The 24,683-nt window shown below is 37.6% G+C and overlaps 1 protein-coding gene across 16 annotated transcripts in view; it reads left to right on the plus strand.

The window, feature by feature from the left end:
- Positions 1-24,683, plus strand: part of C8H8orf34 (chromosome 8 C8orf34 homolog) — a 496,138-nt gene that overhangs the window by 458,838 nt on the left and 12,617 nt on the right. For 4 of the 16 annotated variants that reach the window (XM_065519322.2, XM_065519325.2, XM_065519324.2 and 1 more), the window contains one exon: positions 1,658-1,720. The exons of the other annotated variants lie outside the window; for them this stretch is intronic. In XM_065519322.2, the coding sequence (XP_065375394.1) occupies positions 1,658-1,720 (63 nt within the window). The remainder of the gene's footprint in view (positions 1-1,657; positions 1,721-24,683) is intronic. 16 annotated transcript variants of the gene reach the window in all.

The raw sequence follows: 24,683 nt of genomic DNA on the forward strand, positions 1-24,683 counted from the left end.
TTCACCAAATTCTTTTGAGGCCTTCGAAAATTTCGTGTTTAAAAAACCTTCAAGCACTGAGTGTGTGTATTGTATAAACACAATATAGGAAAGTGTGCTAGTTTTACCGTTAGATCCTACAAGAGGTGCCCAAAATGGGCAAAACTGGTAAACAACATCCTATAGAATGTGGAGCATGTTAGTTATATGAATATGCTGTATTTTATAATGAACTAAAACTTAGACAAGAAAAGAATCCATCAAAATAGTATATTTATCCAATTTCAAATTTAGAATTTTTTCTTTCTTTAAATCCATATATCTCCAAACAATATTAAGAGTCGAAAACATAGCCTAATCATGTAAAGGATATGCAAATCCCTAGAACTTTCTCCTAATATGCATTGTCTTTCTGTTTATATTTTTACAATATTTTGGCAATAAGTTTTGATTTTCTTCTCTTCTACTAGGGTGCAAGTTATCTGAGTGAAAGAGTCCATTCCGTTTTTCATCTTACTGAAACACAAAATAAGCCTTCAATAAATATCAGAAGAATTAGTAAATGAATGAGCAAATGAATGAATAGATTTATTTGCTTTTTCCAACTTGTTTATCAGGACAGTTAGAAATTAAAAAATAAAACAAAAATAACTATTGTAACTATGAATAACTGTTATAGAAGTTACGTATACTTTTATTAAAATTTTAATATTGGATTTATAGTCTATCCATGAATTTTGCTAAATGGTCTATCAATCACTCTAAGAAAGGCCATTCCTGAACTCTTGTAACCGTAGACCTAGAACCAAAAATATTTGATCTTAGCAATGTTGTACTGGGAGATGACCCTTGACAATGGTAAATTGCTTGAAATAAAATCAGGGTTTAAAATAATTGGGTGGTAATGGGAGCCATCTGGAAATGGAACGCTAGTTAGCATTGTAGCCATGTTCCTAGCACAGAGATGCAAGTAAGAGTGGCTTCCATCAACCAGGTGCTGGGACATGTATACATTGGAGCCACTGAAACATTGGCATCTCCACTGATAATTTCAGTCAACGCATGTGGTTTGTAGAACAGCTGGCTAGATATTTGTAGATCATCTACCTCTTTCTCAGGAAAAGGAAATACATGACATAAATCTTTATGAGCCCAGTATCTGATTTAGAGTTTACAGACTCATATTCTAGAAACTTATGAGTGAGGAAGATGACAAGTTTATCATTTCAACAACACCTGTTTCTTGACTCAGCTTTCTATAAATTATGCCTACGTAATTTTATGGAATTGTCTAATTTCTCTTGAGACAAGATCATCTTGGCAGAAAGCTTCCAAATAATGTCACGGGTAGTCCATATTTCTTATTGCATCATTTAAAAATAAGACTTAGCTCAAATAAATTTTTATAAATGAGCACCTTTAGGAAAAGATATTGTGAACAATTAAATAGGGAGCTTTATAAACTTTTTATAAGCAAGATAAGCAAAACTTTGATTAAATAGATTTTTTTCTTTACTCTGCTTTTAATTAAAAAGTATAAATTCAAGTGTGAAAAAACTTGTGCCAGGTGTGTTTGTCTCTCAAATTATGGTCTGAAGTCACTAAACAAATCAAATTCCAAATATTTGAACCTACCGAGGTACTTGTTTAATTCTCATATTCTGGGACTCTATTTCAGACCTACTGAATCAGAATCTCTGTGGCTGGGACTCTGAATTCTGCATTTTTCATACTTTGTCTGGTAATATTTACTTATTCTAAAAGTTGATGACTAGAAGAAAAAGTTCAATGAATCAGAGGGTTGTGTTTTCTGAGTCAGCTCCATAGTACTGTTAAACTTTGGGTGTTCTTTTTCTAGGCTTCTTTCCTTATCTATAAATAAGTTTGAGTATAAAATGTGATGTTGGAGCAAAAGGAATGCTGAAATTTGAAGAAAGATACATGCAGAAGACATGAAAGACAGTCTATTATTCTGTTTTCACACTGCTATAAAGAACTACCTGAGACTGGGTAATTGTAAAGAAAAGAGGTTTAATTGACTCACAGTTCCCCATGTCTGGGGAGGCCTCAGGAAACTTACAGTCATGGCAGAAGGAGAAGGAGAAGCAAGCACTTTCTTAGGAGAGAGAGAGAGCAGTGAAAGCCACACATTTTTAAACCATCAGATCTTGTGAGAACTCACTATCATGAGAACAACAAGGGGGATTATCTGCACCCATGATCCAATTACCTCCCACCATGCCCCTCTTCTGACACACGACAATTACAATTTGACATGAGATTTGGGTGGGGACACTGAGCCAAACAATATCAGACAGGTCCTCCAGACTGTTGGTTCAATGCTTACAAAATCAAGACATAAAACATCTAGAATAAATTTAGTCAGTACCCTCTAGTTACATTTTAGATTTTTAAAAACACAAGTAAACAAGATACAAACACACAAGCAAACAAACAAAAAACAAACCAACCAAACCAACAAAATAACACAAATGTCCCAAATAAACAAATAATAAACATAGTTACAGATGAAAGCTAATGCTGTTATAAAACATTAAGACTTCCCCCCTTGAGTTTGGGTCCTAGTTCTTCCTGAGGTCTCAGTGTCTGTAACAATAGGTGATTTGGCCCTGGGTCTCCTTAAGGCAGGGAGATTGAGATGGTGACACTGTATAGAGCCTGTCACCTGCAAGGGCTGCCTCAGGTATAAAAAGGGAAACAAAATACCTGTGCTCTCCAACTGTGGAACAAGCCATGAAATTTGCTATTGGAACTAGACTTTGAATGAAAAATATAAAATTATACATAGGGAATCAAACTCTCAGCTCTGTAGTTTGGTTATTGAGTTCACATTTAAACTATTTGTATTGCTAGAAACCCCAAGTTATAATAACAATTGGCCAGTTTCATTAAAATTCACAGGGTCCTCTCATATATAAATGTAAGAACTGGGGCATTTAGAACTCCCAAAGATTTAGATATCCTTCCTGCTGAAGATGAGCTCTCAATCAAATTACAAGCTACATGAAAAGTTATAGCAAAACAACAGAGTCAGCAAATGCTAAAAACACTAGAATTAGCATAATGAGAATGGAAAGAAATAAGACAATCAGACAGAGATCATATTAAAAGTATGCTTAAGATTATGCTTAAGATTTTTTTTATTTTTTTTATTTTCTTGCATGTATTTATTTACTTATTTTTATATATTTAGACATAAGTGCAGATATCATCCATGCATATATTGTAGCATGGTGAAGTCTGGGCTTCTGGTGCATCCATCACTCAAACGATGAATGCTGTACTCAACAGGTCATTTTTCAACCTTTACCCCCTCCTACCCTGCAACATTTTGTAGTATTCAATGTATATTATTCCACTCTGTATGTGCACAGGTACCCGTTGTTTGGCTCCCACTTACAAGTGAGAATATGCTGTATATGATTCTCTGTTTCTGAGTTATTTTACTGAGGATAACAGCTTCCAGTTCCATCCACATTACTGAAAAAGACATGACTTCATTCTTTTTATGGCTGAGTAGTGTTCTATCGTGTATCTTTTTGATATAATGATTTATTTCCCTTTGAGGATATACCCAGTAGTGGGATTGTTGGATCTAATGGAATTTTTCTTTGAGAAATCTCCATACTGTTTCCTTAAATGTTGTATTAGTTTATATTCTCACTAACAGTGTATAACTGTTTCCTTTTCTCTGCATCCTCACCAAAACTTATTGTTTTTAGACTTTTTAATAATAGACCCTCTGTGTAAGATGGTATCTCATTGTGGTTTTAATTTGCATTTCTCTGATTATTCGTGATTTTTTTTTTGGGGGGGGCATTTTTTTTTTTTATAAATTTATTTATTATTATTATACTTTAAGTTGTAGGGTACATGTGCATAACGTGCAGGTTTGTTACATATGTATACTTGTGCCTTGTTGGTGTGCTGCACCCATCAACTCGTCATTTACATCAGGTATAACTCCCAATGCAATCCCTCCCCCCTCCCCCGCCATGATAGGCCCCGGTGTGTGATGTTCCCCTTCCTGAGTCCAAGTGATCTCATTGTTCAGTTCCCACCTATGAGTGAGAACATGCAGTGTTTGGTTTTCTGTTCTTGTGATAGTTTGCTAAGAATGATGGTTTCCAGCTGCATCCATGTCCCTACAAAGGACACAAACTCATCCTTTTTGATGGCTGCATAGTATTCCATGGTGTATATGTGCCACATTTTCTTAATCCAATCTGTCACTGATGGACATTTGGGTTGATTCCAAGTCTTTGCTATTGTGAATAGTGCTGCAATAAACATACGTGTGCATGTGTCTTTATAGCAGCATAATTTATAATCCTTTGGGTATATACCCAGTAATGGGATGGCTGGGTCATATGGTACATCTAGTTCTAGATCCTTGAGGAATCGCCATACTGTTTTCCATAATGGTTGAACTAGTTTACAATCCCACCAACAGTGTAAAAGTGTTCCTATTTCTCCACATCCTCTCCAGCACCTGTTGTTTCCTGACTTTTTAATGATCGCCATTCTAACTGGTGTGAGATGGTATCTCATTGTGGTTTTGATTTGCATTTCTCTGATGGCCAGTGATGATGAGCATTTTTTCATGTGTCTGTTGGCTGTATGAATGTCTTCTTTTGAGAAATGTCTGTTCATATCCTTTGCCCACTTTTGGATGGGGTTGTTTGTTTTTTTCTTGTAAATTTGTTTGAGTTCTTTGTAGGTTCTGGATATTAGCCCTTTGTCAGATGAGTAGATTGCAAAAATGTTCTCCCATTCTGTAGGTTGCCTGTTCACTCTGATGGTAGTTTCTTTTGCTGTGCAGAAACTCTTTAGTTTAATGAGATCCCATTTGTCAATTTTGGCTTTTGCTGCCGTTGCTTTTGGTGTTTTAGACATGAAGTCTTTGCCCATGCCTATGTCCTGAATGGTACTACCTAGGTTTTCCTCTAGGATTTTTATGGTATTAGGTCTAACATTTAAGTCTCTAATCCATCTTGAATTGATTTTCGTATAAGGAGTAAGGAAAGGATCCAGTTTCAGCTATCTACTTACGGCTAGCCAATTTTCCCAGCACCATTTATTAAATAGGGAATCCTTTCCCCATTTCTTGTTTCTCTCAGGTTTGTCAAAGATCAGATGGCTGCAGATGTGTGGTATTATTTCTGAGGACTCTGTTCTGTTCCGTTGGTCTATATCTCTGTTTTGGTACCAGTACCATGCTGTTTTGGTTACTATAGCCTTGTAGTATAGTTTGAAGTCAGGTAGCGTGATGCCTCCAGCTTTGTTCTTTTGACTTAGGATTGTCTTGGAGATGCGGGCTCTTTTTTGGTTCCATATGAACTTTAAAGCAGTTTTTTCCAATTCTGTGAAGAAACTCGTTGGCAGCTTGATGGGGATGGCATTGAATCTATAAATTACCTTGGGCAGTATGGCATTTTCACGATATTGATTCTTCCTATCCATGAGCATGGTATGTTCTTCCATTTGTTTGTGTCCTCTTTTATTTCACTGAGCAGTGGTTTGTAGTTCTCCTTGAAGAGGTCCTTTACATCCCTTGTAAGTTGGATTCCTAGGTATTTTATTCTCTTTGAAGCAATTGTGAATGGAAGTTCATTCCTGATTTGGCTCTCTGTTTGTCTGTTACTGGTGTATAAGAATGCTTGTGATTTTTGCACATTAATTTTGTATCCTGAGACTTTGCTGAAGTTGCTTATCAGCTTAAGGAGATTTTGGGCTGAGACAATGGGGTTTTCTAAATATACAATCATGTCATCTGCAAACAGGGACAATTTGACTTCTTCTTTACCTAACTGAATACCCTTGATTTCTTTCTGTTGCCTAATTGCCCTAGCCAGAACTTCCAACACTATGTTGAATAGGAGTGGTGAGAGAGGGCATCCCTGTCTTGTGCCAGTTTTCAAAGGGAATTTTTCCAGTTTTTGCCCATTCAGTATGATATTGGCTGTGGGTTTGTCATAGATAGCTCTTATTATTTTGAGGTACGTTCCATCAATACCAAATTTATTGAGCGTTTTTAGCATGAAGGGCTGTTGAATTTTGTCAAAAGCCTTTTCTGCATCTATTGAGATAATCATGTGGTTCTTGTCTTTGGTTCTGTTTATATGCTGGATTATGTTTATTGATTTGCGAATGTTGAACCAGCCTTGCATCCCAGGGATGAAGCCCACTTGATCATGGTGGATAAGCTTTTTGATGTGTTGCTGAATCCGGTTTGCCAGTACTTTATTGAGGATTTTTGCATCGATGTTCATCAGGGATATTGGTCTAAAATTCTCTTTTTTTGTTGTGTCTCTGCCAGGCTTTGGTATCAGGATGATGTTGGCCTCATAAAATGAGTTAGGGAGGATTCCCTCTTTTTCTATTGATTGGAATAGTTTCAGAAGGAATGGTACCAACTCCTCCTTGTACCTCTGGTAGAATTCAGCTGTGAATCCATCTGGTCCTGGACTTTTTTTGGTTGGTAGGCTATTAATTATTGCCTCAATTTCAGAGCCTGCTATTGGTCTATTCAGGGATTCAACTTCTTCCTGGTTTAGTCTTGGAAGAGTGTAAGTGTCCAGGAAATTATCCATTTCTTCTAGATTTTCCAGTTTATTTGCGTAGAGGTGTTTATAGTATTCTCTGATGGTAGTTTGTATTTCTGTGGGGTCGGTGGTGATATCCCCTTTATCATTTTTAATTCCATCAATTTGATTCTTCTCTCTTTTCTTCTTTATTAGTCTTGCTAGTGGTCTGTCAATTTTGTTGATCTTTTCAAAAAACCAACTCCTGGATTCATTGATTTTTTGGAGGGTTTTTTGTGTCTCTATCTCCTTCAGTTCTGCTCTGATCTTAGTTATTTCTTGCCTTCTGCTAGTTTTCAAATGTGTTTGCTCTTGCTTCTCTAGTTCTTTTAATTGCGATGTTAGAGTGTCAATTTTAGATCTTTCCTGCTTTCTCTTGTGGGCATTTAGTGCTATAAATTTCCCTCTACACACTGCTTTAAATGTGTCCCAGAGATTCTGGTATGTTGTATCTTTGTTCTCATTGGTTTCAAAGAACATCTTTATTTCTGCCTTCATTTCGTTATGTACCCAGTAGTCATTCAGGAGCAGGTTGTTCAGTTTCCATGTAGTTGAGCGGTTTTGATTGAGTTTCTTAGTCCTGAGTTCTAGTTTGATTGCACTGTGGTCTGAGAGACAGTTTGTTATAATTTCTGTTCTTGTACATTTGCTGAGGAGTGCTTTACTTCCAATTACGTGGTCGATTTTGGAGTAAGTACGATGTGGTGCTGAGAAGAATGTATATTCTGTTGATTTGGGGTGGAGAGTTCTATAGATGTCTATTAGGTCTGCTTGCTGCAGAGATGAGTTCAATTCCTGGATATCCTTGTTAACTTTCTGTCTCATTGATCTGTCTAATGTTGACAGTGGAGTGTTGAAGTCTCCCATTATTATTGTATGGGAGTCTAAGTCTCTTTGTAAGTCTCTAAGGACTTGCTTGATGAATCTGGGTGCTCCTGTATTGGGTGCATATATATTTAGGATAGTTAGCTCTTCCTGTTGAATTGCTCCCTTTACCATTATGTAATGGCCTTCTTTGTCTCTTTTGATCTTTGATGGTTTAAAGTCTGTTTTATCAGAGACTAGTATTGCAACCCCCGCTTTTTTTTGTTCTCCATTTGCTTGGTAAATCTTCCTCCATCCCTTTATTTTGAGCCTATGTATGTCTCTGCGTGTGAGATGGGTCTCCAGAATACAGCAGACTGATGGGTCTTGACTCTTTATCCAGTTTGCCAGTCTGTGTCTTTTAATTGGAGCATTTAGTCCATTTACATTTAAGGTTAAGATTGTTATGTGTGAACTTGATCCTGCCATTATGATATTAACTGGTTATTTTGCTCGTTAGTTGATGCAGTTTCTTCCTAGCCTCGATGGTCTTTACATTTTGGCATGTTTTTGCAATGGCTGGTACCGGTTGTTCCTTTCCATGTTTAGTGCTTCCTTCAGGGTCTCTTGTAAGGCAGGCCTAGTGGTGACAAAATCTCTAAGCATTTGCTTATCTGTAAAGGATTTTATTTCTCCTTCACTTATGAAACTTAGTTTGGCTGGATATGAAATTCTGGGTTGAAAATTCTTTTCTTTAAGAATGTTGAATATTGGCCCCCACTCTCTTCTGGCTTGGAGAGTTTCTGCCGAGAGATCTGCTGTTAGTCTGATGGGCTTCCCTTTGTGGGCAACCCGACCTTTCTCTCTGGCTGCCCTTAAGATTTTTTCCTTCATTTCAACTTTGGTGAATCTGGCAATTATGTGTCTTGGAGTTGCTCTTCTTGAGGAGTATCTTTGTGGCGTTCTCTGTATTTCCTGGATTTGAATGTTGGCCTGCCCTACTAGGTTGGGGAAGTTCTCCTGGATGATATCCTGAAGAGTGTTTTCCAACTTGGTTCCATTTTCCCCCTCACTTTCAGGCACCCCAATCAGACGTAGATTTGGTCTTTTTACATAATCCCATACTTCTTGCAGGCTTTGTTCATTTCTTTTTCTTCTTTTTTCTTTTGGTTTCTCTTCTCGCTTCATTTCATTCATTTGATCCTCAATCGCTGATACTCTTTCTTCCAGTTGATCGAGTCGGTTACTGAAGCTTGTGCATTTGTCACGTATTTCTCGTGTCATGGTTTTCATCTCTTTCATTTCGTTTATGACCTTCTCTGCATTAATTACTCTAGCCATCAATTCTTCCACTTTTTTTTCAAGATTTTTAGTTTCTTTGCGCTGGGTACGTAATTCCTCCTTTAGCTCTGAGAAATTTGATGGACTGAAGCCTTCTTCTCTCATCTCGTCAAAGTCATTCTCCGTCCAGCTTTGATCCGTTGCTGGCGATGAGCTGCGCTCCTTTGCCGGGGGAGATGCGCTCTTATTTTTTGAATTTCCAGCTTTTCTGCCCTGCTTTTTCCCCATCTTTGTGGTTTTATCTGCCTCTGGTCTTTGATGATGGTGATGTACTGATGGGGTTTTGGTGTAGATGTCCTTCCTGTTTGATAGTTTTCCTTCTAACAGTCAGGACCCTCAGCTGTAGGTCTGCTGGAGATTGCTTGAGGTCCACTCCAGACCCTGTTTGCCTGGGTATCAGCAGCAGAGGCTGCAGAAGATAGAATATTTCTGAACAGCGAGTGTACCTGTCTGATTCTTGCTTTGGAAGCTTCCTCTCAGGGGTGTACTCCACCCTGTGAGGTGTGGGGTGTCAGACTGCCCCTAGTGGGGGATGTCTCCCAGTTAGGCTGCTCAGGGGTCAGGGACCCACTTGAGCAGGGAGTCTGTCCCTTCTCAGATCTCAGCCTCCGTGTTGGGAGATCCACTGCTCTCTTCAAAGCTGTCAGACAGAGTCGTTTGCGTCTGCAGAGGTGTCTGCTGCGTTTGTTTAGTTTACTGTGCCCTGTCCCCAGAGGTGGAGTCTACAGAGACAGGCAGGTTTCCTTGAGCTGCTGTGAGCTCCACCCAGTTCGAGCTTCCTAGTGGCTTTGTTTACCTATTTAAGCCTCAGCAATGGTGGGCGCCCCTCCCCCAGCCTCGCTGCTGCCTTGCCGGTAGATCACAGACTGCTGTGCTAGCAATGAGGGAGGCTCCGTGGGTGTGGGACCCTCCCGGCCAGGTGTGGGATATGATCTCCTGGTGTGCCTGTTTGCTTAAAGCGCAGTATTGGGGTGGGAGTTACCCGATTTTCCAGGTGTTGTGTGTCTCAGTTCCCCTGGCTAGGAAAAGGGATTCCCTTCCCCCTTGCGCTTCCCAGGTGAGGCGATGCCTCGCCCTGCTTCAGCTCTCGCTGGTCGGGCTGCAGCAGCTGAGCAGCACCGATCGTCCGGCACTCCCCAGTGAGATGAACCCAGTACCTCAATTGAAAATGCAGAAATCAACGGTCTTCTGTGTCGCTCGCGCTGGGAGTTGGTGACTGGAACTGTTCCTATTCGGCCATCTTGCTCCACCCCCTCTATGCTTAAGATTTTTAAAGATATAGGCCGGGCGTGGTGGCTCACGTCTGTAATCCCAACACTTTGGGAGGTCGAGGTGGGCAGATCACAAGGTCAGGAGATCGAGACCATCCTGGCTAACACAGTGAAACCTCATCTCTACTAAAAATACAAAGAATTAGCTGGTCATGGTGGCACATGCCTGTAATCCCAGCTACTTGGGAGGCTAAGGCAGGAGAATCGTTTGAATCTGGGAGGCAGAGGTTGCAGTGAGCCGAGATTGCATCACTGCACTCCAGCCTAGGCGACAGAGTGAGACTCCATCTCAAAAAAAAAAAAAAAAAAAAAAGATATTTAAAGATATAAAAGGAAAAGGAAATATACTGAAAGAATTCTAAAGTAAGGAAAAAGACAAAGAGATATTTAAAAGATTATCAAGAACTTCTCCAAGTAAAAAAACAATTACTGAAATTAAAAACTTAATCAATGTTTTAAATATCTCATTAAAAAAATCTGAAAATAGAATTAGACAAATGAAAAATAGAAAGCCAGAAAGCAATAAAAAATATAGAGATGGAAAATTCAAATTTCAGGTTAGGTGGCATGTGATATGTGTGTGTGTGTGTGTGTATGTGTGTATGTATGCATACATAAAAATACATACATGTACTTACATGTATAGAGATAGCTTTTAATATATATGTGTATATATACACATATATATGTTGTGTATGTATACATACACAACATACATATACATTATAAGCTGTATATAATACAGTCTCCACAGGAGAAAATAGAAGAAAGGCAATAGTGAAAGATACAGTGACTGAAAACTTTCCAGAATTAATGGAAAGTTTTAATTCTCAAATTGGAAAGCATAACAAACACTATTTATTTTGATATTCACATTGTAAAAATACAGAATATCGCAAAGAAAGAAAATCTAAAAACCAACAAGAAAAAGCACATAGATTGCATAAAAATAGTAAAGTTAAACAATAGAATTTTCATCAATTAAAACTACATACTTCCAAAAGGCTGAGAGTAACTCTTGTGCCCAGAGAAACTACCGTGTATGAGTGATCACCACGCATAGATCTTTACTGAAGAAATTGTTCTAGGTTATATTTCAGTAGAAAAATAATTGATTCCAGAAGGATTTTCAAGTATTAAAAAAGCAAACATTAGAAGAAAAATTGGTAAACATGTTGTCAACCTTTAAGAATTACTGGCAAACATAAAAAGGAACAAGATCATATTCTTTGCAGGGACATGGATGATGGTGGAGGCCATTATCCTCAGCAAACCAACGCAAACACAGAAAACCAAACACCACATGTTCTCACTTATAAGTGGGAGCTGAATGATGAGAACATATGGACACATGCAGGGGAACAACACTGGGGTTGTCCGAAGTAGGGTAGGGGAAGGGAGAGCATCAGGAAGAATAGCTAACAGATGCTAGACTTAACACCTATAGGTGATGGGATGACCTGTGCAGCAAACCACCATGGCACACATTTACCTATGTAACACACCTGCACGTCCTGCACATGCACTCTGAACTTGAAATAACATAAAAGTTGAAGATGAAAAAAATTACTGGCAAAAATAAAAAAGTATTAATTTCCAACAGAAAACAGGAAATGGGGGGGAGAAAAACATGGTACATATAAAAATGTGTTGATATAAATAAGTCTAAATAGTTCATAATTACAAAAACCTGGTATAATAAATAAATGGTGATGTGACAGTGCTGCTTAATCCAGTTTAATTTATTATTAACATAATAAATGTTACATTCATAAGCTATGAGGGTCTTTAAACTCATATGTGTGTGCAGGCTGAGTATCTCTTATCTGAAATTATTGGAACCAGAAGTGTTTCGCATTTTTTATATTTTTGATTTTGGAATTTTTTTTTCTCTTTTTAAAAATTTCTTTGAGACAGTGTGACAGGATCTCACTCTGTCACCCAGACTGGAGTGCAGGGGGGCAATCACAGCTCACTGAAACCTCTGCCTCCAGGGCTCAAGCAATCCTCCCACCTCAGCTTCCTGAGTAGCTGGGACTACAGATGTGCACCACCACACTTGGCTATTCTTTTTATTTTTGTAGAAACAGGATCTCCCTATATTGACCAGGCTGGTCTTGAACTCCTGGGCTTAAGCAATCCTCCCTCCCTGGCCTCCTAAAGTGGGGCTGGGATTACTGGCATGAACCATTGTGCACGCTCTCTCTCTCTCTCTCTCTCTCTCTCTCTCTATATATATATATATATATATATATACACACACGCATGCCACTGCAGTCCAGCCTGGGTGACATATATATATGTCACCCAGTGGCACAATCATACCTCACTGCAGCCTCAACCGCCTGGGGCCAAGTGATTCTCCCACAGGGACCACAGGTTTACACCCACCACAACTGGCCAGTTTTTGTACATTTTGTAGTGACAATATTTCACCATGTTGCCCAGGCTGGTCTTGAACCCCTTGGCTCAAGTGATCTGTCTGCCTCAGCTTCTCAAAGTGCTAGGATTATAGACATGAGCCATATGCCTAGCTAGATTTTGGAATGTTTGTATTATACATACCAGTTGAGGACCCATAAAAATCCTAAATCTAAAATCTGAAATGCTGCAATCATCATTTCCTTTGAATGTCATGTCAATGCTCAAAATGTTTTAGATTTTGAAACATTCTGGAGTTTGGATTTTCAGATTTTTGGATTAGGGATACTCTGCATGTGTATATTCATATACTCTCTAAGTAACTGTTAATTTTTCTTTATTCTATTTTTATTCTGTTCCTCAGACTGCATAATCTAAATTGACCTATCATCAAGTTATTTTTTCTTATGATTGTTAAAAATCTGCTGTTGAGCCCTTCTAGTGGATTTTTATTTCAATTTCAGAATTTCTAGTCTGTTCCCTTTATAATTTATATCTCTTTATTGCTAGTCTCCATGTCCTTCATTCTCTAGCAGTTGCTAGACTGCCTGGTACACAGCCACTATCATTATGAGTCTACTGATTGTTAAGGCTACTGCAGAGCTCGAGAGAAGTGCATTGACATAGGACAAGTTAAAACCCCACATAACTCACTTGAGATTCAGGTGTTTTTCTCAAATTAATGTTCTATGGGTTGTTGTAAGCCTTTGGTTTATTGCCAGTGTTCTGAAAAAAGTTAATTTTGGTAATTTTTGGCCACTGTTCTTATTGCTTTTCAGGAGCACCTGATTTTTGGAGATTCCTATACCACCTTTCTGGAAGTGTTTCTCTACTCCTATAGTCCTTGATTTCATCAGCTTCGTTTTCTCTTTATTTGAGGAATGGAAGTATGATATTTTCATAATGGGGTATAGAACCAGATTAAATCTGCTTATTTGGGCCCTAGTTTCATGAGAAGGTATTAAAAACAATTCTGTGGAAAAATAAGTTTTGGTCAAGTCTACATATTACAATATTTGAGAAATTCATAATTGTAAGACCATATCATTGATATAAAAACAGTTTTTCAAGAGGAGCAAAGCAACTCTACAATTTTAAGTGAACAGATCAAATATAATAAGCATCCTGGTTTAAAATGGGGGAAATGTTGGCCATTATTGGACTTGAGGAAATGGCATAGAGCCTCTTCTAAAATATTCACATAATCCAATCACTGGGTAGTCCTGTGGCAATGAGATCTGCTTGACTTTGATTAGTTCAGCTTTTGAAAAATATATTTATTTGAGGTCTTTGGGTTTTTTTTTTTTTTTTGAGACAGAGTCTCACTCCATTGCCAAGGCTGGAATGCAGTGGCGCGATCTTGGCTCACTGCAACCTCTGCCTCCCGCATTCAAGCTATTCTCGTGTCTCATCCTCCCCAGCAGCTGGGATTACAGGCATGTGCCACCATGCCTGGCTAATCTTTGTATTTTTAGTTGAGATGGGGTTTCACCATGTTGGCCAGGCTGGTCTCAAACTCCTGACCTCAGGTGATCCACCCACCTTGGCCTCCCAAAGTGCTGGGATTACTGGCGTGAGCCACCGTGCCCGGCCTATTTGAGTTCTTGTAGAATGCCTATGCATGTCTATTTTCAGAATGCCTGTAATTTACAGAATCTATTGATTTTTGGAGGAAGTAGTACTCTAAGCGCTCAGGAGAAGCTAATCTAATCTAATCATCTCAGTCTTAATTCTCTCAATTTGGTGATGGGGAAATTGAAGTTCCAAGAGATTGTGGACATGTTCATGTCACTTAGTGGCAGAGGCAGGGCTAGAATGGAGGTCTGCTGACTGGGCTCAGTGCTATTCATTTTCATTGACCCATGCTTCACCCAAGACTTCCCCTCTCATTACTAGGAGTGACATAGTTGATGCTATGACTCTTGAGAGCAGAAGAGCTTAGTACAATAAGTGGAGCTACCATATTCCATTGGCCACCAGAATGTGGCCAGGTTTTTCACCTTTAAAAAAAAAAGTTTCTTCTCCTTCACCTAACCTCAGATTACTTCTTTCTAGGCAGTCTCAAAAGATTTGTATTTGAGCAATATTTGAGATAGTGGTACTAGGGTGTTAGAGTTATTTATGTCACCAGACTCAAGATAAGACATATGTCACCAGACTCAAGATAAGGCACTAACAGACTGATCTATCTAATGAAGACATAGAAGGGGTAGGTCAGAAAGCGTGCACTGTATGGAATGTAAAGGCTAACATGAGTTAATAGCCAATTAGGTCAGACAAATGTCAGGGCATCATGAGGATTGTGGCATCAGAAATAGGCACTAGAAATTTGAGTATACATTTCTCAGGAAATAAGTGAGACAGGACTTGGAGTGGTGCTTTGTTATTATTTAAAGGTCAGCTAGGTTATCTCACACAACACAAGTGTTTGTAGAGAAAAGACATAACACTCAGTGGAAACAACTAAGAATAAAACAACAATAGTAGTACAATAAAAATACATGAAGATAGCTAGAAAAATGAGCTCTGAAAGAAAAAGAAACAAAACTTTCTAGTAATCTGTAGTAGGTTCTTTCAGAAAATCAAAAGAAATCTTGATACTTTTCTTCTTTTTAAAAAATTTATTTATTTATTTATTTATTTATTTATTTAGCTTTTAAATAGAGACAAGGTCTTGCTATGTTGCCCAGCCTGGTCTCAAACTCCTTTAGCTCAAGTGATCCTCCTGCCTTGGCCTCCCAAAGTACTAGGATTACAGGTGTGAAGCACCATGTCTGTTTTTGTTTGTTTGTTTGTTTGTTCGTTTTTTTCAGATGGAGTCTTGCTCTGTCACCCAGGCTGGAGTGCGGTGGCACCATCTCGGCTCACTGCAAGCTCCACCTCCCGGGTTCACACCATTCTCCCGCCTCAGCCTCCCCAGTAGCTGGGACTACAGGCACCCGCCACCACTCCTGGCTAATTTTTTGTATTTTTAGTAGAGACGGGGTTTTACCGTGTTAGCCAGGATGTTCTGGATCTCCTGACCTCGTGATCCACCTGCCCTGGCCTCCGAAAAGTGCTAGGATTACAGGCGTGAGCCACCTCGCCTGGCCTTTTTTTTTTTTTTTCCTTAAACAGAGTCTCACGCTGTTGACCAGGCTGGAGTGCAGTGTGCAGTGGCATGATCACAGCTCACTCCCGCCTGGACCTTCCCAGGCTTGATAATTTTTTAATCCCATGTCTTCATTTTCAATATATTATGAGCTTTAGAAAGTTCTAAAGCTTCTAAAAAGTTCAGGGCATCTAAACTCTTATGAGATGATAAATCTCTAAATTAGGTATATCAGACATCTGCATATTTATTATGTTACTATCATAAATATTTTAGGATTGATCTTTAACCGATAAATATAAAAGTAAGGTAAAAACAATTACTGTTAATTATTTGGTAAAAGCAAAACATTGCAATGCCAAATTGCGATTTTTCACTATAATACTGGTTGTAGAGAATTATTTGGATCTGAATAACTTTTTTACAGTTTCTAGAGGGCAAATGCCTCTGAATCATTCGTGTGCTATTCCTATTTTGAAATGTCCCCCATGTTTGTGGTAAAACTGTGATATTATGAAAGGTCCAATTGATTCGTAAGTCCCTAGAAAAAAATTTAAATGGTAACATTTAATAACATATAAAACTTAATCTCACCACATAAACTATTATTAAGTGTAATGGAAAAATGTGTCAAGTTGCTCAACAACATATAAGGTTACATGCTTCAGACTACCTGCTTTGTTTATTGACATGTCTTTATCATGTGCGATAGTCACCAGAAAATGTCTTAACAAGCATCAGAGAAGGCTGTATTTAAACCATGAGATGATAGAACTATTCTTTTACAATGCATAATTATTTGGATTGGAGCAATGTATGGAGTTAAAAGTCTTTAAAAGGTAGAATAGGGGATACATGGCCCTAATTTTTGTTATTTTTAAAAATCAGAGTTATAAAGGAGTGGCACATGTTTTTAATTATTTTATTAAACACTTTTTATTTTTCTTGGAATATTCTTATATTTGCTCCAGGTGTGGCCTAAAACTACAAAATAAAAGAAAATCTAGTTCATTCTTTAACCTTGACGGATGTAGGTTACAGGGCAGCCTTATATCAGATGGCGCATATCTTTCGCAAGTAAAAATGTATTGGCTGGCTGCAAGCAACGCCTATTGTTTTTCTCTATGGATTGTTTTGTATATTTTTTGTCACTGCAAGAACTTGAGCATATTCACACCAGCCAAGGTGTTTCATGATTTTCTTTGGCTCTTTTTGAAGCATTAACCTGCTTCACCTTCTCAAATTAAACAGATCTGGGATTTTTGGCCCAAACCAGGAATTTAGTTAAGATTTTCCAATAAGTCTCATAAACCCTATGGGCCAGATTACCCCCTTAAAGCAATCATATGTGTGGATCTTGAAAAGTCAACATACATATATTGAGAAGCTACCATATGTTGGACTTTCTTGTATGTTTTTCCCTACCAAGTTATAGAGAAGTACATAAGCATCTGAAGCATTAGGCACACTGTTTCTTAAGAGAAATAAAATGTTAAAGAAACCAAAGGAAGGAAATATCATAGAGCTGAGAGTAGAAACACGAGATTAGAGAGATCTTCACGAGGCAAGTGGTGTTTGAACTGAGGGATGCATAAGATTTTGAAGGGCAGGGATGGACAAGAAGGTCATATAAGCAAGAACCATAGCATGGGCAAGGGCACAAAGACAAGAAGAACATTGGTTACACTTGATGGCCCAGGAAACATAGCAATTAATACTGTTTGGGGAGACACATTAGATACAGTGGGCAAGAGGGAAATATGCCTGGAAAACTAAGTCATGAGAAGAGCAGAGAGGGTCCAGGTTGTAAGGATAAGAAATGTGAATTGATTAAGTAGATAGTGGGGAAATCTTTGCATAGTGAAGAACTCTAATGAGAGCATTTATATCTGTAGCTTTGTATTCAAATAATTTAAAACTTGAGGAGGCCCTGGTGTCTGGTTCTTTGCATATGTCGTGAATTGATGAGAAGAAAATTGGGTTCTAAACTACCTCTGCACTAGTCCCATCTCAAAGAGTAAGCACCTCCCTGAGACATGCTATTTGCACAAAAGACTATAGAGTAATTTGGATTTCTTTTAGAAAGCTATCTATCTTCTTTATTAGGCAGAGAGTAAAGATAGACCAATAGTGCAGCCTAGCTCATAGGAGGGTGAAACAAATAATTTAAAAAGTGCTTTTTAAAACTTTGCTGTTACTGAGTATAGTTATTAATCTATCAGCTAAACAACAGTAAGTATATGTAGCTCTGGGTTATATTTTTAATTCTGTAAAACTTGATTAATTTCAGAGTAAGCCCTTACTTGAAGTTCCAAAGTATACACGACTACTTCCTATAAATGGATCGCAAATGTTATGTGGCTCTCTTCTCACTGTATAGGTAGTCTCATTGACTCATAACATTTTAAAGATAAGAAATATCCACCCAACCTCTTAATTTTACAAGTGAGGAAACTGAAGCCCAAAAGAATGACAGTGACTTTTCATGGCTCTTTAGCTACTTTGTTGATCAGAGGTCAGAAATAAAGAAAATTCTACGGAAGTTAGCACACTGCTTTCTACGTTCGTCGGCTTTTTTTTTTTGCTTCAGTGTTCGTGTTCTGAATCCAAAATTAAGAATTCAGATTAGGCCTCTTTAGATGAAAAATAAATGCATATACAGAGGAGGGATATTCAGGGAATTTATTGTCTATGAGGCCATGTTTATATATTTTCTCTTGTAACTGAGATTTCTTTCTTAATTTTAGATATAACTTTTGAGAAAAACTGGTATTTTGGAATGACTTACTGCTTTTGTTAAAAGCCTCTCCTGGGGCTCAAGCTGATAGCTAAGGCTGGCGTTTCAAAAGGCACTGATTGTTTATCTTTGTATTGTAATATTTAAGAACAAGGGATTATGAACTGCCAGCCTATGGGCTGGGTGTGTCTGCAGATGTGCTTTGTTTGGCCGTAACAACCTTTTAGCAAAAATAAATCTAACATTTAAAAATTAGGAGATCTCAAAAAGTTCAGATACTCTCTTTGAAAAACAGAAGATACGGCAATACTAGGCTTGCCTTCCCTCATAGTAAGAATTAGCTTGAGCTGAACACCTGTCCAGTTTGCCATAGTTTCTCCAACTTCAGAATGTTTTCCAACCAATTTGTTTCACTCATTTACCTTCCATCCCTACCTCGGTCAGAATTTAGGTTGCTATCTTTACCCTCTGATCAGGCAATGAGTTTTTCTTATTAGCCAAAATCATTTCCCTCTAGCTGCCCAAGGGTTTTCAATTCATACTGTCATACTGCATTTAAAAAATGTTAACAGTGTCTGAATCCTTTCTGCTAACCAGCAGCTTCTTTCACAAATATACTCTATAGTGTCGATAGGATTAAGTCCACAAAGATTCACATTCAGAACTTAAGGTAAATTAGTTTTGTCTGATGGCATTCAGGTAATTCTCAGAATCTATCTAACGGAAAGAGGAAATACGATGCTTTAATTTGAAGGAGATATATTTAATAAGGAAAAATAATAAATAGTAAAATGAAAATCACCTACAATCTCAGCATCCCAAAATACTTTCTGTGATTACTTTGTTTTTAATGCAGAAATTTTTTTAAAAAATGATTCTCATGTTCATTCTGTCTCACACAGGCTTGTGCGTACATGCATATTCACACCTGAGATCATCTATACAATCATCTATACAATAATATATGATAATATACATTCGATATACAGTTTTATAAAGTGGCTTTAGCATATATTATAAATATTTTCCATATTGTCAAATAGTCCTCTGTCAGATTATTTATTTATTTATTTTTTGAGATGGAGTTTCATTCTTGTTGCCCAGACTGGAGTGCAATGGCGCAATCTTGGCTCACCACAACCTCTGCCTCCCAGGTTCAACTGATTCTCCTGCCTCAGCCTCCCGAGTAGCTGGGATTACAGATGTGCACCACCATGCCTGCCTAATTTTGTATTTTTAGCACATACGGGGTTTCTCCATATTGGTCAAGCTGGTCTTGAACTCCCGACCTCAGGTGATCTGCCCACCTCAGCCTCCCAAAGTGCTGGGATTACAGGCATGAGCCACCGTGCCCAGCTGGTGTAAGATGATTTTTAAAATAAGTACATAGCATTTTATTATCTGGACATATTATAACTTATTTAATCACTCTTCCACAGCTCATATGCCATTGAAAACTTATTACTATTATTATTTGAGACAAGGTCTGTCTCTTGCTGAGGCTGGAGAGCTGTGGTGTGATCTCAGCTCATTGCAACCTCTGCCTCCCGGGCTCACACCATCCTCTCACCTCAGCCTCCTGAGTATCTGGGACTATAGGTGTATGCCACCATGCCAGATATATATATATTTTTTTTGTGTGTGGTTTTTGTGGAGACAAGGTTTCCCCATGTTGCCCAGGCTGGTCTCAAACTCATGAGCTCAAGCAATCTGCCCGCATCGGCCTCCCAAAGTTTTGGGGTTACAGGCATGCACCACCATGTCTGGCCTAAAATTATTTTAAACAATACCATGAAGAATATATTTGTGCATTCAATTTTACATGTATTCGTGATACATATTTTCAGAGTTTATTAGACAAACCTTGAAATTCAAATGTAACACAGAAATCTCTAGAAAATACAATTTACCAAAGCTGACACACGGGAAATACAAAATCTGAGTAGTCATATATCTAAAAAATTAAATTCATAATTTAAAAACCTCATATAAGGACCGGGCGCAGTGGCTCACGCCTGTAATCCCAGCACTTTGGGAGGTCGAGGTGGGTGGAGCACAAGGTCAGGAGTTCGAGACCAGCCTGGCCAATATGGTGAAACCCCCGTGTCTACTAAAAATACAAAAAAGTTAGCCGGGCTTGGTGGCGCATGCCTGTAATCCCAGCTAATCGGGAGGCTGAGGCAGGAGAATTGCTTGAACCCGGGAGGTGGAGGTTGCAGTAAGCCGAGATTGCGCCACTACACTCCAGCCTGGGTGACACAGCGAGACTCCGTCTCCAAAAAAATAAAAAATAAAAATAAATAAAAAAAAAATAAAAACCTCATATACAAATATTTTCAGGTCCATATGGGGCCTGAATTCTTTTAAACTTTTAAGAAATAATTCTAATATTATGCAAACACTTGCATAGAATCCAAGAGGAAACACTTCCCATTCCATTTTATAAGACTAGCTAACCTCGATTCCAATACATAAAAGGAATTATAAGAAAGAAAAACTTTTTGCCAAATAAGCCAATTGACTTATGAACATAGATATAAAAACTCTAAACAAATTGGTACTAAACCAATTCCTATCACGTATAAAGAATAATACATCCCTACTACATTGAGTTTATTACAGAAATATATTACCAAATCAATTTTTGAAAATTTATCAGGAAATTAGCCACACTAACATAATAAATGAGAAACATGATGTCAATAATGTATAAAAAGTGTTCAATAAATTTTGACATCTAATCATGACAAAAAATTCAGTGGCTTTGAACTGTAAGAAAAATTTCTTAATCTAAAAAAAAAGTGTATTTCCAAAAATCCTACAGAAAACATCATACTTGATGAACTACTGACGCATTTCTCTTTTAGGTCAGGGATGACCTAAAAGACCAAAATTTCTACAATAATCAAAGGAGACCAAAATTTCTATGATAATCAGGAAAATCTAAACAATAGTTTTTCAATATGCTTTGATACCTTGTTAAAATATAGAGAAAGGCAAGTAAATCCTTACTTTTTAATTTATATCTATATAAATTTATAATAGATTATTATATAGTTTAATAGTTATTATAAATAAAAATATAAAATATATATAATATAATATATCTATATATTTATATCTATATAAGTGTATTTATAATAGTTTTGTGCAGGTAATAATGATTGAGCTTCAGGGCTGTCAGAATTATATTTCTTAACTTAGATGGTGGTCAATGGGTCATGTTTTTTAAACTGAATTATACTTTTCATAGTATTTTTTGCACATTATATTTCACAAATTAAAAAATAGGCAGTGTTGAAAGTGTTCTTGATTTTCTAATAGCTTAGAATAATATTTTTGTGTTGCTTATGAACATTTATTACAAACATTTCTATGTAAAGAATTGAGTTTGGTAGTCCATGAAATGTTCACTGTCAACTGACAATTAAAAAAAAAAATCATCAATAACATCTTCAATGTATCTGCAGTGGTAATGAGTCCAATTTCAGAATAATTGCAGTGTAACAAAACATCCTCACTGATGTAAATCAATTTTCCTCAGCTTTGTTGTCATTTTCTCATTTAAGGCCCTATGTATTGAAACTTAACAAGAGCCAAATCTGCCATCTTCAAACTTTTGCAATTGTTTTATACTGCTCATATTTTCACCTCAATTAAAATAAAATACCCCTGAGGATAGATAGCATGTTACTTATTCTGTACTTTTCAGATCATCTTGGCTAGAGATTTAATATCTAAGTACTAAATAATATGCTTTTATGAATCAAATCAGATGCAAGAATTTTATAAATACCCTTGAAGAAATATAATATTATTTTCATCAGTCAGTATGGTAAAGCTAAGTATCCCCTTTATTAATCGCACATAGAATTTAAGAAAACCAATTGGGTTTAATTCATCTAATTAACTTTAACTATAACCTTCAATTGAGAGGCCAAGGCAGGCAGATTGCTTGAGCCCAGGAGTTTGAGACCAGCCTGGGCAACATGGCAAAACCCTCTCTCTACTAAAAATACTTTTAAAATTAGGTGCATATCTGTATTCCCAGCTACTTGCTACTTGGGAGGCTGAGGCAAGAGGATCACCTGAGCCTGGGAGGTCGAGGCTGCAGTGAGCTGTGATTGCAGCAGGGCACTCCAGCCTGGCTGACAAGAGTAAGACCCTGCTTCTAAATAAATAAATAAATAAATAAATAAATAAATAAATAAATATTGAAAGACAAACTAGGCCGGATGCGGTGGCTTGCGCCTGTAATCCCAGCACTTTGGGAAGCCGAGGCAGGCGGATCACGAGATCAGGAGATCGAGACCATCCTGGCTAACACAGTGAAACCCAGTCTCTACTAAAAATACAAAAAAATTTAGCCAGACGTGGTGGCGGGTGCCCATAGTCCCAGCTACTCGGGAGGCTGAGGCAGGAGAATGGCATAAACCCGGGAGGCAGAGCTTGCAGTGAGCCGAGACTGCGCCACCACACTCCAGCCTGGGCTACAGAGTGAGACTCGGCCTCAAAACAAAAAAACAAAACAACAACAACAAAAGAAAAACTAGATTAAGATGAAGGATTCAGGCAGAATAAATACCCTCAATTTTTACTCTCTTCCATTCCTTCATTCTTAGCTGAGGCTCCTTATGGCAAAACCTATATATAAGGAGAGAGTTTGGGAGTTCTGTTGATACAGACCACAAACTTCAGTCTCCTTAAGCAAAAAGCTTGGTATTAAAGACAACAATTATATCTGGCAGAAAAATAGAAGATATCTGGCACAAAGTAGATGGCCGCCTCATTGAATTTCAGGCTTGCATTTTTTTTCTGATATGTGGGTTTAAGTTTTAAATGTTTCCTCTAAGTCCAGCTTTATTGTCATCCTGCATTTATTTTGTTGAAAGAACAAGCTCTGTATGGATGGTTTAAATCATTTGAAATGTGTTGAGACTTCCTTAATGATCCAGTAAATGACCAGCTTTGGGCAAATATTTAGAAGCACCAAGTTCTAGGAAAACAATGGTAAAATGTATTTTGCTGTTGCTGAGTGCAGTTTTCTTTATGTGTCCGTTAGGTATAGTTGGCTGATTGTGTTGTTCAAATATTCCATCGTCTTACTGTATGTTTTGGGGGCTGTTGTTTTATCAGTTACCAAGAGATATGTGTCAACACCTCCTGCTATGATTATGGGTTTGACTGTTTCTCTTTGTATCAATTCCTGCTTTATACATTTTGGTGCTATATTATTAGTTCTATATAAATTTAGAAGTGTATCTTTCTGGTGAATTGAACTTTTTATTATTAGGAGACATTTCCCTGTATCCCTAGCAATTAATTCTGCATTAAATTCCACATTCTATGACATTGGTAACCCAGCTTTTTAAAAATTGGTTTATATGGTGTATGATTTTTATTCTCTAACTTTTCATCATTTCTGTATTCACATATATCAGACAATTCTCTTCAAAAACAACGTGTAGTTAGGCTATTTGTTTAATCAATTCTAGCAATCCTTTCTGTTTAACTCATTGAGTCTACTTGTGCATAGTATAATTATTATTATAGCTATTTTTTTAATTTACTATATTATCAACTTACTTTATACTTTATATTTTATTTTCCCCACTATGTTATGTTTTCATTTTCCCTCTTTCTTGCCTTTTTTGGGATAATTTTTTTTGTTATTGCTCTTTTATTCTATTTTAGCTTGAAGGTTATATACTCTTTTAAGATTATTTCGATAGTTGTTCTTGAGATTGCAACAATGTATTGCTTAATGTGGAAAAGTTTCAGGTTACGGCCGGGCGCGGTGGCTCAAGCCTGTAATCCCAGCACTTTGGGAGGCCGAGGCGGGCGGATCACAAGGTCAGGAGATCGAGACCACAGTGAAACCCCGTCTCTACTAAAAAAATACAAAAAATTAGCCGGGCGCGGTGGCGGGCGCCTGTAGTCCTAGCTACTCAGGAGGCTGAGGCAGGAGAATGGCGTGAACCCAGGAGGCGGAGCTTGCAGTGAGCCGAGATCGCGCCACTGCACCCCAGCCTGGGCAACAGCATGAGACTCCGTCTCAAAAAAAAAAAAAAAAAAAAAGAAAAGTTTCAGGTTAATTGGTACTTTTATATTTTAGCTTTGTAAAACTTAAAACATTTTTAGCTTTGTATCTCTTCATCCCGAATTGTACAGGAGTGTTGGCATGTATTTAAATCCTCTATATTTTAAAACACCATAAGGCTTTATTATTATTTTAAAATATTGCCAATATCCATTTATATTTTCCCAGTTTTATTCTGCTTGTCACTATTCCTTTTTTTTCAATATCTCTGAAATTACATATTGGATCACCTTTGTTCTGCCTAAATAACAAAAACAAGTATTTGTTTTAGTTTGTAATTACTGGTGGTGAATTATCTTTGCCTGAAATTTCTCAGTTTCTGCTTTTAAGGGAT

Source organism: Macaca fascicularis, chromosome 8 (genome assembly GCF_037993035.2).
Source record: "Macaca fascicularis isolate 582-1 chromosome 8, T2T-MFA8v1.1".
Taxonomy (NCBI): Eukaryota; Metazoa; Chordata; class Mammalia; order Primates; family Cercopithecidae; genus Macaca; species Macaca fascicularis.